The sequence below is a fragment of the Thunnus maccoyii genome, chromosome 9 (genome assembly GCF_910596095.1).
Source record: "Thunnus maccoyii chromosome 9, fThuMac1.1, whole genome shotgun sequence".
In the NCBI taxonomy this organism is placed as follows: Eukaryota; Metazoa; Chordata; class Actinopteri; order Scombriformes; family Scombridae; genus Thunnus; species Thunnus maccoyii.
The window spans coordinates 19,206,699-19,228,141 of record NC_056541.1 but is presented as its reverse complement, the minus strand read 5'-3'; the positions used below and the strand labels follow the sequence as shown (position 1 = coordinate 19,228,141).

At 41.6% G+C, this 21,443-nt stretch overlaps 1 protein-coding gene across 1 annotated transcript; it reads left to right on the top strand.

The window, feature by feature from the left end:
- Nucleotides 1-997: 997 nt before the first annotated feature.
- limk2 (LIM domain kinase 2) lies at nt 998-20,996 on the top strand. The gene is made up of 16 exons (XM_042422083.1): nt 998-1,336; nt 1,588-1,684; nt 9,762-9,897; nt 14,496-14,605; nt 14,755-14,940; nt 15,238-15,343; nt 16,040-16,251; nt 16,374-16,560; nt 16,673-16,759; nt 17,056-17,187; nt 17,646-17,702; nt 18,032-18,097; nt 18,528-18,702; nt 18,798-18,853; nt 19,087-19,244; nt 19,632-20,996. The coding sequence occupies exons 1-16, from the start codon at nt 1,321-1,323 to the stop codon at nt 19,843-19,845; spliced, it is 1,995 nt and encodes a 664-aa protein (XP_042278017.1). The 5' UTR covers nt 998-1,320; the 3' UTR covers nt 19,846-20,996.
- Nucleotides 20,997-21,443: the final 447 nt, after the last annotated feature.

Sequence of the window (21,443 nt, the reverse complement as noted above, 5' to 3'; positions counted from 1 at the left end):
TAAATAAAATAATACTAGAACTTTACTTACTGAATAAAATTTAAACGGGTGTTTCATATAAAATTCACCCCCGTACAGCTGCCATGAACGGGGAAACTAGCTGTAATGACCAAGGCCGTTTTTTGCACCGGTAAAGTTGGGTGTTTCAACATGAGGTCTATGGGAACCATGAATGTGGGAACTGACTCGCTTTTGAAGCCAGCTTCAAGTGGCCATTTGACGAACTGCAGTTTTTGGCACTTGAGTGTTGGCTTCATTTTTCAGACCCGGAGGTTCCTGCTTAGTGTTGAGGCGATTTTTTTCTGAGTAGAGGGAACCCTGTAATGCTGACTAGATCCCTGTTTACTAGGGCATACTGTCTAAAGAAAGGCTCGTATCAGTAATTTGGAGTTTGCACGAAATAAAACCAAACAAATATAAAACATAAAACATATAAAACATAATACCAAAGGAAATGTGCAGAGGGAAGAAGCCCAGAAAGGCCCACTAATTACCTCTACTTAAATAAGTTTTTTTTGTTTTTTTTGTTTTTGTTTAATATTCACACAGTTAAATATATACACTCACCGAGCACTTTATTAGGAACACCTGTATCTAATGCAATCCAACACTGGCATACATTCTTCTTTTACGAAGCTTATACATTTTCAGTTTTTGTTGACATTGTCAGAAAGGTAATAATTCTACTTTAATGTTTATTATTGAGGTCGTAGTGAGTGGTGGTGGTGTACTGGAGAGTGCACTATATTGACAAGTGTATTTTGTTACCCTCATGCATGTTAATGGAGTGGACAAAATATTACAAAAAAATATACAAAAATTAAATGATCAAATGAGGAAAACGGTTTTTAAAAAATGCATATATTAAGGCTTTTTTATCTCATTGAATATGTACAGTATGTAATCCATTAGCTGTGTGTGTAGTGCACTTAATATGGCAGAAGATGGCGCCACTGTTGTTTCCTTTTAGTTTGGGGCCAAACCTCAGTTTTCTCCTGCTTCCAGGTGCAGCAGTTGAGCCATGTTGAGCCCTTCCGCTCTCCGTACAGGAATTTGTAGACTGCATTACGTCAGTCAGTTGTCCTGCCAGCCGCAAGAAAGCAGCTCCGTCCAGGAGGAGTTTTAGGTTACTTTTTTCTGTGGAGAAGTTGAAGGGATTTGTATTTTCTTCCTGTCGTATACAGAGAGTTGGGAGTCCTGAGGAGACGACGGGGAGAAATTAAACATTGAAGCTGCTCTACATAGCTGCTGCTTCAGTATGAAAAGTCTGTAAAAACAACAAAAAAAAGGATCAGAATATCGACGACACACAGAAAGTAGATGGAGGAACCAGAAGGTGAGGAGTATTTCAGGTTGTAACTTTATACTGACGAGAGGTTACATTGTGTCTGTGCTGTGGTCTTATCGTTTTACACACTGAGTTTATACAATGTTGCATGTTTAAAAGGCTTATTTTTTGCAGTTAATTGTGTAACGTCGAACATATCTGTCATTTACTAACTTTTCCCTCAGCAAATCACTTTTACCAGCTTGAATTTCTAAGCCTACGGTGCTACAAATGAAGACTGAAATGAAGGTTTCTTACAGGTACAGATGAATGTTACTGTGCGGGCTGTGGAGGAAGAATTCAAGACTCGTTTCACATGAAAGTCCTTCAGGACACCTGGCACAACGCCTGCTTTCAGTAAGTGTTCCAGTTTATGATTTAATACACGCCTTGCAATTTGCAGCCTGTAGAAGTACTGCAGAGAGAGAACAGCTTTGTCAGCCACAGTCTGATAAGTGAATGCTTTGTTTACAGAGAAACAAGAGAGGGAACAGTTTGCATTCATATGGACACAATTGTTTGTTGTTTTTTTCTGTTGGTCAACATGTTGGCTTCCCCTCTTTTGGGTGTACTTACAAATGGCCTTGTGGATGATCCCAGAAGCTTCTGTTTTGTAGCCTAAACATGGGCCTAGATCTGTTTTTCAACAATTCACCACTGATTGTGTGCCCCTCTGCAGAAAATGCACCTTGTAGGAATTCAGGGCATTTACTGTCACAGCTGACTGAGCTCTGCATGGGGATGCTCCGCGCTCTTGAGTTTAGATTGGTTGGTGAAATGGTCCCGATCTGCAGGGAGAACTTTGCTATCTCGCTCTGCTCTGAGGATTAATGATTGCCACACTGGAACTGATGATGTTGGCTTTCTGGTCTTCACAGGTCGCTGCCCCGTTGTGAGATATTTACATGTGGGGCAATGAACTTGTGGCTGGATGCTGACGTACTGTACATGCCAGCATGATACAACACTGAAGGGTTTTCCCCTTATTTAACAGTAACATTCACTGGTTCTCACTGTGAGATAAGCTGGTTCTGATTTAGAGCTGCAACGACTAGTCAATTAATGAATTAGTTGCCAACTATTAAATTAATCGCCAAATATTTTTGATAATCAATCATTTTGAGTTGTTTTTCAAGAAGAAAATGTCCTAACTCTCCGATTCCAGCTTCTCAAATGTGAATATTTTCTGGTTTCTTAAGTCCTCTCTGATGGTAAACTGAATATCTTTGGGTTGTGGACTGTTGGTCGGGACAAAACTAGACATTTGAAGACGTCATCTTGGGCTTTGGGAAGCAATGATCATGATTTTTCACCTTTTACTGACATTTTATGGACCACCACTAATTGATTAATCAAGAAAATAATCGTTAGTTGCAGCCCTACGCTCATTGATCATGTTGCGTCCAGAAATCACCATGCCTAATTTGACCCCAACATTATAAAACAGATGATGAAGAAGTGAGCATCTGTGAATGTTGCTGAATGAAGTACAGCCTTTTCCTCAGTGGCCACACACTGCAGAGTGTATCTGCAGATCCTTTGATTTTTATGACTGGACTTTGGCTCTGGAGGTCTTCTAGGATTTCCAAAAAGCTTCAAGAATAGAACAGATTTACTTCTGACTTTTGTCTGTTTCTGACAACTGAAATAGCTTTCTGGGAAGTTTTGAGCCAGGATCTAACTCCTGTCCTTACGTAACCCAAGATTTCACTCCTTCCAAACACTGGCTCTTCAATAATAAATACAGCAACTTTTTTATCATCTTACAGGCAAAGTTCCTGACACAGGAGTGTTACTCACCATTGATCCTCTCCCCCCTGTCTGTATTTTAATACTCCCTCACATTTTTGGCATCCTTCTTCATAGCGTCATCATTTGTCTGAAACTTCTTCAGTTACACACTTTTTGTTGATATTAGATATTTTGCTTGTGTGTGGGGAAACCAGACAGCAGTATTTTCGCTTATCTAAAAGGGCTGCAGTTTGTCCATCTGAGGTACAACTTCTGGGTTGAATAATGTATTTTTCATTACAAGGGTTGAGATATCAATGCCACTGCAGTCATTTTACACTCTCATCACCGCCCACATTTTTGAGAGACAGTTATTTTGCTTAAGGAGGTAAATCTCTGCACTCTTTAAGGAAATTGTCTAGCAAAAATAAAATTCCTTTGAACGTGATACCTCCTGTGTTGCTCCTATTGTCTATTGTCCACATGCTGCCACTCTGCCCTCCTTGTATCTCCACCTTGTATAACATTCTTATAAGCTGACGTCACTCTTGTTCCAGTAAACCTGGCAGTGTTATTGAGGCCTATAGGTAACGGCACATTCAGCTGCTGTGCTCTGCATTCCTAGACGGCGATTCAGAGATGTGAGTCCGCTGTCCCAGACACTTACTCCAGAAACCATTGTTTTTGGGTTGGTTTTTGCCATCCAAAAAAAGCTTGATATTTCCAATGCGTTTCAGTGGAATTGGTTAGAGCTGCAGATTGATTGCTGTATTGATGGAACACCATTCCTCCAAAAGATATTCCCCTCATTTGGTGTTTTGATGGTGGTGGTGGACAGCGCTAACATGTCAGTCCAAAATCTCCAATAGGTGTGTTGAGATCTGTTGACTGCGTAGGTCATAGCATATGATTCACATCATTTTCATACTCATCAAACCATTCAGTGATCTCTCGTGGCCTATGAATTGGGGCATTGTTATCCTGGTAGAGATCACTCCCATCAGGATAGAAATGTTTCATCACAGGATAAAGGTGATGACTCAGAACAACTTTGTACTGATTAGCAGTGACCCTTCCCTCTAAGGGGACAAGTGGACCCAAATCATGCCAGCAAAATGCCCCCCAAAGCATAACAGAGCCACCAGATCCCCTCACTGTAGGGGTCAAGCATTCAGACCTGTACTGTTCTCTTGGTGTACGTCACACATGCTCTCACCCACTTGTCAAGAATATGGTGAAGGATGACTCATCTGACCATATCACTTTTTTCCACATCTCTGTAGACCAGTGTCTATGGTTTTTGCACCATTGAACTCTCAAATGTGCATTCATCTTTGTAATGAGGGGGTTACGCACTGCCACCCTACTATAATATCCCTCTCTATGTAATTGTCGTTGGACTGTTCTTGCTGACACGTCCTGCATTGACATTCTCAGTCACCTGAGGAAGAGTTGCTCTTCTGTTGTTCTTTACATATCGCAATAATGCACGAGCATCACGGTCATCAAATGTGAGCTGTCGACCACAATTTCTGACTCTATTTACTGATCTCTTTTCCCATAGATCTGTCTCTTTAATCATAGTTCCTATTGAAGCACTGGCTAGTTGAGCAGTCTTTGCGACTGACGCTCCTGCCATCCGGGCCCCAACAATGAACCCTCTTTCAAGATCTTTTCTTCTTGCTATCTTGATACAAAATCAGAATCAACTGAGCCTGCTCAGCATTTTTATACATGTACACAGCGTGATTGGATGTTAATTGTACCATGAAGTGCATCTGGGTGGAAGCATCTGCATTCATTATGTTTCTCCACTCATTTATTCAGGTTTTTCATTTTAATTTGTCAACCGTCTGTATGTCTTGGCTCTTTACTATTTTGAAATCAAAAAAACTTTCATTATGACAGAGAGGTAACACAAATATGCACTTATCCGCTGTATCTTTGAGCCCATGGCTACAGAAAAGAAATAATAAATCTATAAATATAAACCGTAAAATGGAGAACATTATCAAACTATCGAACACATTTTGTGAGACTCAATATTTTTCTTTTATTGCTGCTTCCACTTTTTGGTGCCACCTCTTCCAACCTGTGTATTGTAGACTATAAATGTATGTGATACTGAAACAAGTTGATATTTTGATAGTCAATTAATTGTTTAAATTTTCAAGTAAAAAAATCTGGTGAATGTTTGACTTTGATTTCTGTTTGGCTCTTAACACAATGCAAATTCATATACTCCTCCTGCAAGGGCTTCTAGACTTAGGGGTGAGCCGGGGTCTTGTGTACTGGGTCAAGGATTTTCTGACTGACCGCCCACAAAGAGTCCATGTTAAAGAAATGCTCTCCGATGAGGTTGTTTTTTAACAAAGGGGCCCCTAAGGGCTGTGTTTGATCTCCAGTACTATTCTCTCCGTACACCAGTGCACCAGTGCTGTGAACACTGCACAACAGCAGTTTCAAGCTATGTAAACATACTGATAACATGGCTTTAGTGGGTTTTTTCCATAAAAATGATATCTCTGATTATTTTGCTCAGGTTTCCAAGTTAGAACAGTGGTGTAAGTCCAGCTCATTGTAAATTAATGTTGGAAAAACAAAGGAACTTATTCTAAACCAAGCTGACCCACTCTCCACACTAATACTTTTTGACCAAACTGTGGAAACTGTCAACTGTTTTAAACATCTGGAAACACACAGATGACAAACTGAGTTTCACAGACAATGTTGATTTTATATGTGAGAAAGCAAGTCAGAGACTGTTTTTAATTAGGAAACTGAAGGGGTAAGGATGAGTCTTGACATCTTGGAAAGACTGTATGTCAGCCTGATAGAGAGCATCCTTGTTTTTAATGTTGCTGTCTGGCATGAGCACGTGACTTAAGTGAATAGAAACGAGCTGACCAGGATTGTTAAGACAGCAGGGAAGATAGTAGGTCACCAACAAAGGCCTGTCAATCATCAATGACAAAACACATCCCCGCCACCCTGAATTTGAGTTGCTCCCCTCAGGGTGACGCTATACAGTATCCATGGCAAAGAAAAAGATCTACAAGGGTTCTTTTATCCTAAATGTAATTAATGTGATCAAAAAACTACAGTTAACTTAAATATGAGAGTGTAGGTTGTTCACCGTGAATGCACTGTTGTTGTACAATTGAGAGATCTTTGTTCTGTTAACGTGATGTTTTTATCTTGTGGACATGTTTGTGTTTATAGTGGATAATTTTCACTACTTTCTTACATTTATTGACAAAACTATGAATTCAGAAAATAGTTGACAAATTAATCAATAATGAAAATAATAGTTTGTTGCAGCCCTAAGTGTATGTTATAACAAAAATCAGCTGATTGAAATCAAAGGTGTCTTTTAGCATGTGATCCAAGCCTAATTAGATTGACTGCACAGACTGTTCCTGTGATATAAATGAAAAAATAGTGCTGCCGTTTCTTGGAGAGAAGTTGCTATGTAGAACATTTGGAGCACAACAGTCACACACCCTGAGATAAGGAGCCAGGAAAAGTGAAACACTCCCTTTGCAGGTCTTAAAGGCCATAAGCAAAGGTCCTTCTCTCACTGTCTCTACTCCATACTCCAACAAAGGAATACACTCCAGCAGGAATGTGGATTGAAGGAAGTGAGTAATGTTTGTTTTGTAGTGTTTGTGCAGGCAGGACCATTGCACATTGTTCACTGAAAAACCACCTGAGATTGGTGTGTCCGCCCCCCATTCACCAGCACGGATATAAGGAAGTCAGGTGTTTTTATAAGCACCCTTATGGCACTTTATCTTGATATATTAAGGGTCATAAAGGATAATAATTACAGTTTATCAGCTGATTTTGATTTGGAAATTTTTTTTCTTAAAAACAATGCGGACAAGGTGGAGGGTTTTGTTTTTCCTGCCACACCTGGACAGATACTGAATGTCATACATGCCAATTGAAATACTGCACTTTCCACAAGTCTCTTCCTTGTGCATACCTCTTATCTACTGGGACAAAATGGGTGTATTGGTATCTCCAGCCAACACTGATACTGACATATCAGCGCTGTTATGTTTACTGTAGCCGGAGTGAAATTTAAATTTTTATATTAAAGAATTGTGATTTTATGTAATCAGCTGACACATATGCCTATGCCAATATATCTGTGATTACCTAACGTCTTGGCTGGGATATATTGTTATGTAAAATTCACAAAGCTTTACAAAAGATTAAAATGACTTGGCTACTGTTTAACTGGTTTCATCAACAGAAACTAGTATGTTGTGCATCCAGAGTGTGTGACAGCTTTTACACAAACTTTTCCTAAGATTTTTCACCAGAGCAGCACAGCCACTGTTACTAATGCAATCTCTACCTCAGCAAACTTTTAGCACCACACTCCCCCTCATCATGTCCCTGCATGATGAATCAGGCTGGATTTATTATTACACTGACCCTGTGTTCATTCTTTATTTGCTGCGTTCAACTCAAAAGAACAGAGTTTGTTTCCCTGCATTATTTGACATAAAGACATTAACATGGAGGCTTCTTGAGTTATAAAACTGAAACATCGCCTCTACCTTAGTGCTTCCCCTGCTCTCCACTTTTCTCTCTGCAATAGAGACATCAAACATGCTGTCTTCTCTCTATAAGACCTTCTTAAGTAATGCCAGAAAACTCTGAAATATCTGGAATCTGTTCCAAAGTCAATAAGCCCGGATCAACTATACCTGCAGAGAGCAACATGATGCATGGGGCTCAACTGAAAGCTGCTGCCAGCAGTGTACCGAAAAGAAAATGCATAAAAACCACATTCAAAGTAATAATTCTGACTTGTCATTTGATCTTGCATACTTGAAATTGTTGTGTGGGATTTTGATTTGATATTTCTAATATTATCAGTATCAGATAAGCAAGTGAGCAACAAGGGCAACATCATCAGCAGAGCTCTAGCTGTCATGCTAGTTAAGATCATAGCCCTGAATTGGAATTGGTTGCTTATCAGGAAGACTGTAAAGGTGTCAGTCAAAAGTTTTATTATTGTAGTAATTTGTCTTTTTTTTTTTTTTTTTAATCAAAACACCTTGTTCTATTCTTGTTTTTTAACCTGGAGTTCAAGAGAAATTTGACGTGTGAATAGTTTCAATTACAAATCAAACAGTAAGGACATATGTCAATCATTGTGATGCCTTTGTCTGCCCTTCATCACCTAAATCTGAAGTCTCTTTCAGTGTCCCTTCTCAAATTACTTAGAAGCTAAGGTGAAAACAGAAGGGCCAAGGAACCATCTGAATGCAGCAACAGCCCCAAAAAACAGGACTGCAGACATTTCAGTAACTTAATCTCTGACAGTGATTCATCCTTGATTGTATTTTGGCAGTCGAACCTGCTGCCACCGTTTTGCATAACCCGTGGAGCTTGTTCAAGGAACGCTCATAGCCTGCAGGTGCTTCCCAGTCTGCTGACAGCTTCAGCATTCCTCACTCTGAACATTTTGTCCCAAAGTCTGTGGCCATAAAAATCCCCTTAATTTGCCAATTATCTTTCCAGGTGACAGCTTGGATCAGTCAGCTGTTGGTGTAACATTATGGGAACAATACAATACAATAAAAAGGAATTTATTATTTCCAACCTCTTATAAGTTACTTTTTGAATTGTTTGTAGTGTTTCTTTGTAATTATTAACAGTTGACCAAAGAGAAGTATGGGGAGTAAGACTAGGATACTTTGTGACTAAGGTTTCTGACGTAGCCCAGGACATTATATGGTTTGTACCTTTGACCACAAGACTAACAGGGTAACTGGCTTTTCTTTACATTGACACAGATAAGAAAATGCACAATGAGAAGTTTTTTAAGTAACTGCAATCGATATATGCACAATAAACAACCCCTGTTCGTTTCAGTGACCTGAGAACTTTGCCCTTGTAGTGTTTCACCTTTTTTTTTTTCTTGAACCTATCTTAACAGGAGCCTCTAGTCTGTTGACAAAGTATTGCTCTAGTTCCCCCTTAAACAACTGGATCCTATTAAGGTGCTGGAAATTGGCAAAGTATTTGGCAGCCTTTGGTGGTAGTGTGCCGTGCAGAGGGCAAGGCTTGCCAGATTATCCTTCCTCAAAAGTGGAACAACTCTTTGTGCAGTCTCTTCTTCTTCTTATAACTTCCTATAACACAGCACAAATAACAGCAAACATGCAAGACCAAGCATATTTCAGGCAGGGAGGTATTTACTGTGTTAAACACACAGGAAAAAAGTACATGTTGTCATTGACAGGAACATGCCCCCAGCTAATGTTCTAACCTCAGAGTTAAAAGTTTATGATTGATGGTTTTGGCACAATCTCTTTTTTATTACTTAACACCGTTTACTGGTATGTAATGTCAGTTATGAAATCTGAAAAAAATGTGCAAAAAGGTGAACCAGTTTTGTTTTTCTGTTTTGCTTAGAATTTCCAAAGTTTATTATATTAACCTGAGACAGAAGGAAGTCACAAAATGCCTGTTGCTGTGTGAGAGAGCAGCTGAATCATTGCTTTATGAGCATCTTTCAGACATCACCCACATACCTTTGAATTATAAACAGATTTTTTTGCCAGGCCTTTGAGTCTCTGCCATATTACCTTGAAGGTGATATGCTTTACAGATAAAAAAAAATCTCTTCCTCCTTCCCTGTTCTCTACAAGTGTCACCAAGCCTTTTTTTGTGCTCATAGGTGCTCTGTGTGCTGTGACCACCTGACTAACTGGTACTATGAGAAGGACAGCAAGCTGTACTGTCGTAAACACTACTGGGAAAAGTTTGGAGAGCTGTGTCATGGCTGCTCTCTGCTCATGACTGGACCTGCCATGGTAAGTCTGCTGCACTTTAAACCCTTTATGTCTTTATGTCAGAAGATTTTTAGGGAAACATTGGACTGTCAGTCTTAAACTTTCGAACAGAGGACAATATCTCAATAAGTAACTTGATGTAATGTCACAAAATGATTTCCTTCTAAACCAAAATCTCATCAGCTTCACTTGTACTTTAAGATTTAAGGGCTCTGGAGAAGCTTTCTTTAGTCTGAGGGGGAAAGAAAACCTTGTGATGTCATAGTGATGTCGTCAGGGTTTAGTGGCTACATATTTTTCATGAAGTTTGAAAGATGTTTGGTATTTGCAGGCATTGAGGGGTTTAACAAAAGATGCTATCAAGTTGCATTATGGGAAGTGTAGTCTTATCAAGTATTTTTGAAATATGGCCCATACTAGGGACTACAAGTCAGAATATCTTTGTCTCTGCTGCTCCCAAATTTATAGGAACTAAATCACCAAAGCACTCTTCTAATGCTAACATTGATAGCTAACCCTTAGTCTTTGCTCTTGGGCCACTCCAAGGTCAAACTTAAATTACATTTTTTGTATTACTAGTGTGTATTACACTGCCCATTACATCTCACAATTTAGTAAGACTTGTGCCTTTTACTGTTGGCTGCTGTTTTGTCAATGCTTGAGTCTAACACCGTGTCAAGACTGTTGCTACATGTGATTGCCAGGCTTTCAGACTGCCTTGCCACGATCATATAACAACAATTGCCAACAATTTCCCCCTCTATTTAAATAATACCAGAATGCCCACAGAGCGTGTCAATGCTCTCTGTGTTCCAGTCTCTCACTACTGCTGGAGATTAATACTTACACGCATTGAAAGGCAGGGGTGCTGTTTTTGTGGCGATTACATTTACAGATGAGTGATATTTTACACAGACTGCTGCTGAACATTGTGGATTGAGCCCTCAACCTCACTTGTGAATTAGTTTCCCCCCTTGAGGCCCCATTCTGTTGCCTCTGTACAGAAGTTCTCCACAGTTCACTTCCCCAAGTACACAGAGGATCTAGTGGGAAGACGCAAAAGCATGAGAGGGTTTTGGAGCCACATCATGTTCGGTTGATTGTGGTGAGGTGGCTGTGTATGTATTACTCACAGTCTGCCACTCACATTATGATCTGAACTATGCTCACAGAGATTACGTATCAATAATTACAGGAAGTATTTGTTTTTTTTCTTAAGGTGTGTTTTACTGTCCAAGTTACATCTGACCCTCCTGTCTCAGGAGGGAGCACATGGGGGGCCCCAGCAGAAAGGGTCGGGAAGCAACTAAGGCTAGCAGCCACATTGCTGCATCCCTCGCTTTGTCCCCCATCGAGCTGGTTGGGGGGGGGGGGGCAGCAGGGAAAAAATCCTTTCGGGGCAAGGCAAGGCTCCCATCTCTCACTTAGGTCCACTATGCACACTCAGAGAAGAAAAAACACTCACCTGTAGGGTGTTGTGTCTGGCAAAACGCTCCACTGTTGTGGTGTTTTAGTCCACTAGCTCGCATACACCCAGCTCAGGCTACGCACAGTGAGGAATGGTGCCAGCCAATGAGACAAGAACCACTCATTGGTGGTCAGTGTGGACGTCAAGGGTTCTTGCTCGATGAGGAAACACTCACATTGGCGGGCTGCAGGCTGCTTTGCCTGGAACACAGCCTGGTTGCCGTAGTGTTTTGGTCGCCATCTTGTGTTTGGGCCGGAACAGCCTGCACACGGCTCTCACCTCTGACATGACATGTAAACACAGAGGTGGCTAAGCTGAAATGACGGCGGCTGGCCGCGTTAATAGTGCTAACCAAGCTAATAGTGTTAACAGGGTTAGCAGCTCCACCCAGAGCCGCCTACTCACCGGGATGAACTTGGGGGAAACTGTGGGGTGGGCATTGCGCTTCCGCAATGTTCGCGGTAACTGTTTTATGAGCAGCACCACTTGCCAGCACATGGATAGTGCGCAGTATGGAGCAGCAGTGATTAGCTAACTAGTCTGCTGTCGTCTGGACCTCGGTGATCTCAGTCACCGACAGCTCAGTTTTCCAGGAAGGCCATATTGTTAGACAGTGCCACTTCCTGGGCTGTTCCTGCGTAACAGCAGTCGAAAAGGGCGGCCATTACCCTGTCCCTGTAGGACAAGAGCAACGGCCAACCTTGGCTGGGTCAGAGGGAGGTAGAGGGGAGGAGGCAGACCCTGACTGCATCCTCCATGGAGGGAACCCCCTTGTCCCACTCCCAGCCCTCGACAGTGGAATACGGCCCGTAAGACACTGCCAGGGGCTTAGTGGTCAATGGAAAGGCCCACTTACACTACGTGTAAGAGGAGATGGGTGCCATCTTGAGGAGGACAGTATGAGGATGAGACCTCCCGCATGGCTGAGTGAGGAGGTCCGCAGTGAAATCCTTGGCTGGAGATTTTGCCAGCAGCTGGGGAGGCAGTGGGGTCTCCATCCTGTGAGCAGCCGAGTTGAACAAACCAGGCAGGTCGTCCAGAGGATAACATTGGGTTATTGGGTTATTGGGTTGTTGGTGCGTCGTCATCCTTGAAGAGAGAAGCAAAGTCTTCCTCTTCATAGACTCGACAGTCATCCTCCTTGTCATAGTCGGCCAAAGACTTGGACTGAGCTGCCACACCCTCCGCTGCTGGTGCCAGGCTAGCATGGAGGGAGAAAACAGACTCTGTGAAAAGCAGCTGTCGATTGCGCTCCTCCCGGGGGACCACGAAACAGGCAGCACAGAAGTCAGCCTCAATCTGGTGCCGCCCACCTAGGCAGAGGAAACAGGACTCATGGGAGTCTGTTGGCAGCATAGGTGAAGCGCAGCAAAAACAAGGCTTGCTAGTAGACATGATGATGTAGCTAATGCTGCTGCAACACCAGATGAAGTTCGCAGGATTATAAATTCTCAAGGTGGCTGAGTAGAAAAAGGGGACGAGCAGCGAGAGCGTTGGGACTTTATAGGTGGAGGGTGCTGCATAGTAGCTACCTCTCGATTGGGCAGTGAGTGCATAGAAGTTTTTCTCAGGTGCTGAGGCAGAGCCTCATAAGTGTAAACCAATAGCAAAGCCCATTACAGGGCGCAGCATGTATGACATAGAACAGTAAAAGTCAAAACTGTCACCAGATAAATTGGTATGTTGAATTGATTCCAAATATCTATCTAGTTTGGATTTAGTATTCAGGCTACATGTTGAAACATAAAATTCAGGAGCTGCTGTTGGGGTCGTTTTGCCTCCACTTGTCCAACATGGAGCCAGACTGAAGTTTTTCTTTTCGCCACCAAGCAACACACATAATGGACTCCTCTATTTAGTATTGGCATCCTGCTTCATCAGCCAGAGTGTTTTTGGCAGAGCTGAACTGGCACTGCATCCCCTTAGCCAGAAAGAGAGTCATTGTGGTCCATCAGCAGAGGAGGATCATGCAGAGCTGCTACTGCTTGTCAGGCATTCAAGTCCAGAACACTGTTGTGTTTGTCCTGTTTTTAATTACTTAGTTTATTGATTGATTGAAGATGTATTTTTTGTTGTTGTGCTTGAAGGCACTGTATTTCACTTAATTTATCTGCTAGTTGGACCTTTTCAGCTTCTCCAAAATTAATTCTACTTAATAGTCCCTAGGTCTGATCTTGTTTTGCCAAGTTTGTACAGCTCTGTCTTGCTGTTGAAGCCTGGGGCAGGTTGTGACTGTGGTCGGTTGTGGTGGTGGTGCAGTTCTTGGCAAGGAGGCAAGAGGTTGCAGACTCATGAGATGTCCCAATGATTTGGCTGACATCACTCTAATCTCTTTGTAGCAGCAGGGAATCCTTTCCCAGCACTGACTCAGAGCTGTGGCCAGTGTGGGAAAAAGGTCTGATTGAAACTACATGAGGTTGTACAGTCATCGCGCTTGTATTCCTAACATAATGTTATGGCATCCTTTATTTAAAAAAAAAAAAAAAAGCTTTGCTGTATTTTTGATGTTGTTGAAACTTTAATTACAATGAAAGGAAATGAAAAACAAACCTCCTGCCTGAGTTTCTCCACATCACACCTCCAGTTCAGGTGCAGGTTTTTAAGTTTTCCACTGAGCCATCTGTAATATAAAGGTTAAACAATTTTACTTCATAATTAAACATGAAAGCAACTATTTTTGTGCTGAGGTATGTGATGATCATTCCTTGATGTTTGTATGGGGCGGAAACATGATCTCATCTCGCATGAGAGAGAGGAGAGAAAAGCCAGGTGAAATTGGGGGTGTGTAACATGGATTGTAGAATGGGAAATCAGTCAGGCAGTGTTAATGAGAGAGCGAGAAAGCACATGAGAAGTTATGAGCTGGTTTCAGAGGATTGAAAGTCAGCCAGACGATTGGCTCAGACCTGCAGTGGGTGGTGATATCATAGCAGATTCCAGACAGACTGAGAGTGAAGCAGGTGTTATGACTGTGTCACCGCTCACAGCGGGAGAGGGGTAGAAAGCAATACGCACTCAGCAGAACGCACTCCTCTCTGACGAGCAGAGCACAGCGGAACAGGACAGCAGCCTCACCGCCAACGTATTACTTCTTTTGTGCTATGAATCGCATGGATGTTTTGAAGATCACCTGGTTTGTTTGTGGTTCCAGGTGGCTGGAGAACACAAGTATCACCCTGAGTGCTTTGTATGTCTGAGCTGCAAGGTGGTGATTGAGGACAGAGATACCTACGCTTTAGTCGAGCGATCGAAACTCTACTGGTAAGTCACTTGCATGGGACCTGTTTTCAATATTGACACAGTTATCTTTAGAGGACATGCAGCTGATAGTAACTTAAATAGTAAGTAATTTAACAAGCAAGCACATGTCCACAAATGTGATGATTCACTCCCTCCTCTGTTGTGTGCAGTGGAAAGTGCTACAAGCAGGTGGTCCTTACGCCAATGTTGGAAAAGCGTTCACACGACTCGATCCTAGACTCCCTGCCCCACACAGTCACCCTCATCTCGATGCCCTCTGCGGCCAACGGCAAGAGAGGCTTCTCCGTCTCTGTGCTGAGGGACGTCAGTGGCTCTGCAAGCGTTCAAGTGAAAGAGTAAGTGGTACCTGATGATCAGTGATAATCTTAATACCTGTCTCTCTCTTCTGTGGGGACAGCATGAGTAATAGCTGAGGTAAGATTGATTATAGGTTTGTTAAATAGCAGGGCATTGGTGTTTGTGTCTTAATGTGTGCCACTGCAGGAAAAATCATGTTTTCTCAGTCTTGGGTTTCTTGCTGATTGGCAGACCCATTTATTAGAGCAGATCTTTAACCTACTGTATTTAAATCAGCATATTCGTCCTCTATTGCTAATACTGACATATACGTGTTGGTGCTGTGTTGCCACCAGGGTCAGAGGGATGCTTATTAGTCCAGAGGTGCGGAATGCCATCCATGTTGGGGACAGGATCCTGGAGATTAATGGCCTTCCAGTGGGGACTTTGATGGAAGAAGAGGTGAGTTTATGCTTCATAGACACTTCTGAGACTCATGGAATGATAATGTGATGTAAGATTCTTCAAGTCAAGCTTATTAGCATACTCATTAAGGGCGCGTCCATTCCTGGAGTGCAATTTGCCAAGCTATTTTCTTATTAAACAACAATTACACATTGATTTCTTGCATTCCTCACATTCCTCCATCATTTATATGTACATTCTTCAGCTGGGAGAGGACGGTATGTGGAATGACTGCTGCACTTAAAAGCTCATTCCCATAACCTCACTCTCACATCATTACACGCATTCCAGTTAAGTCACCATTCACTGCTTTGATCTTTTTAATTGTTGTATTTGTAAGTTCCCACCTATCCTGTTCTCCCATTAACACATTCTAACATAACATCCCATCTTAAAGGTGATTACTGTTCTACACTATAGATGCTATAATCTTGTTAAGTAGAACAATTTATAATATACAGAAGACCAGATGATTGGCTGTCTTTTTTACCACCTCAAAGATTTGAATTCCTGTTCTACTACCACTTAAACAAACAAATATGAAAGAAAGGTAACAGAAAATTAGCATATACATAATTTTTACAATTAATTATCAACAGTCTATCAAATTGTATTAATGGTGGTAAATCCCAGAAAAAGTGTGAACTAATCATTTTGAAATTTGTCAACCCCAACTCCTGTCGGTCTGTTTAGGTGGACGATCTGATTCACCGCACAAGCCAAACACTGCAGTTGCTTATAGAATATGACCCAGTCAGGCAGCGATTGGACCGGCTCAGGCTGGGATCACCCAGGAACCATCTGGGAGTCCCAGCAACCTCCCGCATGCGCCTGTCTTCACCTAATGCAGTCGTGGAGAGAACTGATGTGGTTGATGACGGCACTCTGAAAAGGAGGTCTTTGAGGTTTGTCAGAGCTTTCTGAGCAGCCAAAAAAACTATCCAGCTTACACATTGTGGGTCTGTAATAGACAAGTGATGAGTGTACATAGTTTTGTAATTTAAATTGACCATATTCTCTATTGCAGGCGCAGTAACAGCATATGTAAGTCCCCTGGACCAAATTCTCCCAAAGAGCAGCCTTTTATTACACGAGACATTGGGCGCTCTGAATCTTTGAGATCCTCCAGTAGCTGCTCTCATCGCATCTTCAGACCATGTGACCTCATCCACGGCGAGGTCTTAGGAAAAGGCTTCTTCGGACAAGCCATCAAGGTGAGCCTTCAACTTCTATCAATACCTTTATCTAAGTCTAACCCTGGACTACTCTGGTTCTTTGTGCAATGGTGTTTATGTAAGACATCTGTTGCTTTTATCATGCTCACAGGTGACTCATAAAGCCACAGGAGAGGTGATGGTGATGAAGGAGTTGATCCGCTGTGATGAAGAGACCCAGAAAACTTTCCTAAAGGAGGTTGGTAATCTGCAGCAGGAGGCCTGGACTTCCTCACAGACAAAACAGAGTCTTCTGGCTCTGCATGGAGCTGTGATCTATTAGACTCACAACTGAAAGCACGCCACATGTTCCAACAAATACCTCTTTGTACCTTGTTATTTTGAGATTTTCATCCCAGTCATATGGGAAAACGTTAGTCCATGATGATTATTGTATTCTCCTGGATTCATTGCCACCTATGTGAAACTGATAAGTTATTATCTGTTTGCAATCATAATGGTCTTACTCTTCATATATTTCTTTCCCATTTTTAGGTCAAAGTTATGCGGAGCCTCGATCATCCCCACGTTTTGAAGTTCATCGGTGTGCTATACAAGGACAAGAGGCTCAATTTGATAACTGAGTTTATCGAGGGAGGCACCCTGAAGGATTTCATTAGAGACATGGTAAGTTAAACTAGTTGATTCACTTAACCCTCCTCCTGTCCTCTTCCACACAAGAGCACAAAAAACACTAAGTGGCCACAGAAAGTCTGAGGGCTGTGTGGGAGGGGGCTGACCTGAAGTAAACTCTGCACTGATAGAGGGCTCTTGGCTGTATAGCGGCTGGCATGTCAACAGGGCCAAGACGTGGAATGAGAGAAGTTGTAGAAAGTGTTACCAGGTGAAATTTAAAGAGCTCCCCTTCCCCCCACAGCTGACTATAAAGGGGAGCACATAGTTCAGCACACGGCCCCAATGAGGAGAAGGAGTGTTTTCTTTTCCTCTAATGATGATGATGAAATTATTTATAAAGGTTTAATTCTGTTTACTGTATTCACCCCTCATTATGGCCCCTGAGAGAGCTTCTATTCATTTCTCCCTTTTGTTTTTTTTATTTATTTTTTTTTATTCTGGGCTAACAGGATCCGTTTCCATGGGAGCAAAGGGTGAGCTTTGCAAAGAGCATCGCCTCTGGCATGGTGAGTTGGCCTCTCGCAAAGACATTACTATTAGTGAAATCTATATGTATGTAAATGTGCCGTAGAGTGCCATGCATTTAAAGGCACAGTGCAGCATGTTAGGTTGTGTTGCAGAGATGTGATGAGTTCTCTTAAATCTAAAAATAATAGTACGAATCACTGCCATACAAAATAACTAAATCCTTAGTCACACCTGGCATAAAGTCAGCCACAATTTTCCTTCATAGAGGGGAAAGATCATAGATGATGTCAGTGTGTAGAGTGCTGTGAAGTTTTACTATATACAAGGGAATTTTCTTACAAGTGTGTGTGAATTTTCTTTGTTTCAGGCCTACCTTCACTCAATGAGCATCATACACAGAGACCTCAACTCTCACAATTGCCTGGTTAAACTGGTAAGTGACATGGCATTTTACCAGCCATTACACACACTTCATAAAATTTAAACAATAAGGAGTATGAGGAGTTTCATGGGCTGAGTGAAAGTTGGCACGCTTTCAGTTGTGAGTAGAAGCAGTTCCCAGTTGTCTGTATAAACAAGAGTTGTAAAAATTTTTTAGTTTGCTGTGAACTCAAGACGATACTGTGTTACATAATCAGATTGTAAAAGAGCATCCAAGAGCATTTACCTTATTAATGATTGCTTGACCTTATAGAGCATTTATTCTTCTTCCATGGTTAACTACAAACTGTATTTTTTAAACAGACCATTCTGTCTATAGTAATTGTCAGACCAACTTTTGCTCAGATATTTATTTTAAGTGTATATATATTTTTCCATTTTAAATGAAGTTCAGTCAACCATTAAGTGTCTTCTTTTGACAGGACAACACCGTTGTCGTTGCTGACTTTGGACTGTCCCGACTCATCGTAGAAGACAAAGTTAAACCTCCACCTGAAAAAACGTGCACTAAGAAGAGGGTGTTCAGACGCATTGACCGAAAGAAGCGGTATACTGTCGTCGGAAACCCTTATTGGATGGCTCCAGAGATGCTAAACGGTGAGCAGGAGGAACAGAATGAATTACCAACTTGATTTAAGTTCAGTTGGGTCAATTAGTGCATTTACTTCATTCTTTACTTGATAATGTTTCAGGTAAACGCTACGATGAGAAGGTGGACATTTTCTCCTATGGAATTGTTCTTTGTGAGGTAAGAACATGCTGATTATCTGCTTTGATTTGTTGACAACGTAGCTTGTATAATTTAAAATCACTGCACCAATAATAGTTGACAAAACAAAAAGCGTTTTTGTTTCAAGCATTTATACATAGATCTAATATGCAGTGGTATGCTCAAGAAAATGCTACTGCTAATGCTGAGGTATTTGTGCCAGTGTGTCGCTATCTGTTAGTGACCCTTACCTCCTCTGTCTTATGATCCAGATCATTGGAAAAGTCTATGCAGACCCAGAGTGCCTCCCCCGGACTCTGGACTTTGGCCTGAATGTGGGCAAGTTTGTGGAGAAGTTCCTCCCCGAAGACTGTCCACCAGCTTTCTTTCCACTGGCCGTGGCTTGTTGTGACCTCACACCCGACAACCGGTGAGCACCTGTTGTTATTGTAATGGTTAATGGCTTACACTTAGTTTATACGTAGTGGCAAAATACATTTTTGTAGAGCTGCTTACTGGTCGATTCCTAAATCTTAACCTGACAAGAGAAATGAGAAATGTAGAGAAACTGTAAAACCGAAACGTCCGTACCTTCACCCTGAAAGACAGTATCCATCCAGGTATTTGAACTCGTTTGTAGAAGCAGTGGGGAGGAAAAAAAAGACTTTCAGATGCCATCTCAACATAGGACACGCCTCCACTGCCAGATTGCTTCCTCATGTTTTCTCTCAACCTCGTCAGTCTGGTTTTAACCTCAATACCCTCTTGTGTGCCCTCCCTCCTCCCTCCTCCCTGCTCCTTCCTCCTCCTCCATCAGTCCACCTTTCCAGAAGCTAGAGGACTGTTTTGAAGCTCTGTCCCTCAACCAGGAGCTGGGGATCCCCCTGCCAGCCGAACTGGATGTACTGCATCAGAGTCTGAGTCAACTCCACTGGCCCAAAGACAACTCCCCATCCCAGAGCTCAGATCAACCACCGACTCCAACAGCAGCCTCTCCAGACTGTTCCAGCATGACAGACAACGGCACCTAGGACCAGTCTCTGTTTTTTGTTACCTTTGAGACTCCTCTGAACTGCTGCACTAATATCACGGATGAGAAAAAGAGGAAAACTGAACCCGAGCCATATTAGAAACTGGATAACCTGAGGTAGCTGGACCAATCTCCCCTGTGTGAGACCTGTATTTTAGTGCCAGTGAGCTGCAATGTGAGTGGAAGACACATTTCAAGAAAATAAGTGTTAGTTGCTTAATTTTTTTTTTACCCTACTCAACACAGGCGGGGTTGTACTAATGTTTACTGTGTATAAAGACAATATGCAACTTTCTGCGGTTTTGTTCCTGACAGAGGAGGAGTATCTTTATATGATGGAAGAGCTGTTGTCCACATTTGATGAGTCCCCATGTGACAGCAGTTTTGGTTTGCTGGCTCTGAAGTTGTTGTTTGCTAAGTGTGGAATGCACAGATCAGTTCTTGCCCAGCAGAGGACTCACTTCACTGCAGCAAAGAAAACAGCTCGACAGTGTGATTGACACGTCCGAGTAAATAGAGGGGAAGGGCTTGATAAAAACAGGTGTGACCTGAGGTAGCAGTGGCAGCAAAACACACACTGACCCTGAATAGTTTCATCACTCTGAGCATTTGGCACAAGATGGTGAAAAGACGTTTCGGTTTTATCGTCTTAAGCACCACTGATCTGATGTCTGACGAGATGGTTACAAGCATGGTTCTGTATTTTGTAGCCAGATGATTTAATTTCTTTTCTCAGATGTTGAATTAACACTATTCTGATTTTTTTTTTCATGTTTGCTTAACTGACACTTTGTTCAAACACCTGGTGCTTGTAGACAGAAGCCCTTTTTGAAAATGTTGCAGTTTAAAGCCACTATTACCATGCATTGTCAGACATAATCATGCAAGAGTTGACCATAAAAACATGACTTTGTACAGAAGAACTGGATTTATTTGTCTTTTTTTCTTAGGAATTGTATATAAATATGTACATATTATGCCTCTAATAGGATGTCATTTTCTAATGGGAGCTATAGATCTGTAGATTTTTAGACATTTCGTTAACGATGGACGTTTTGCCTTTTTAGCATCATGGAAGGTACTGACGACCCACTGTAACCACTATTATTTATATCTCTATAGTGTTTCTTAAATAAACCTTCTGGAAGTTGCCTTATCCTTGTCATTCTTCAATTTAGTCAGTAAAAATGTTGCTAATAACCATCTCTACAGATAAACAGACTGAAATGAGTGAAATGAGCTGATTTATCAATTAAGCAGAGAATATATTCAGAAAATGACTAATTTCAATAATAGGTTAATCATTCACTCAGTGAATAAAAATTCCAAACATGAGCTGGTTGGTTTCACAATTGCAGAAATTCTTACTTTGTCTTTTTTATGACATTCTGTAAATATTTATTTTTTATATACTTATTTTTACTTTTGATCAGACTAAAGCAAATTTTAAGACATCACTTTTTACTCTGGCACCTTGTGTGCATTTGTTCACATTTTTGGAGTAAATGAAAATTGCCTAAATGTTAAATTGACAATTTGCGAGACAACAAAGACTTGCAGCCTTAACAATGATTACCCCACTGATTGTAATTTACACTC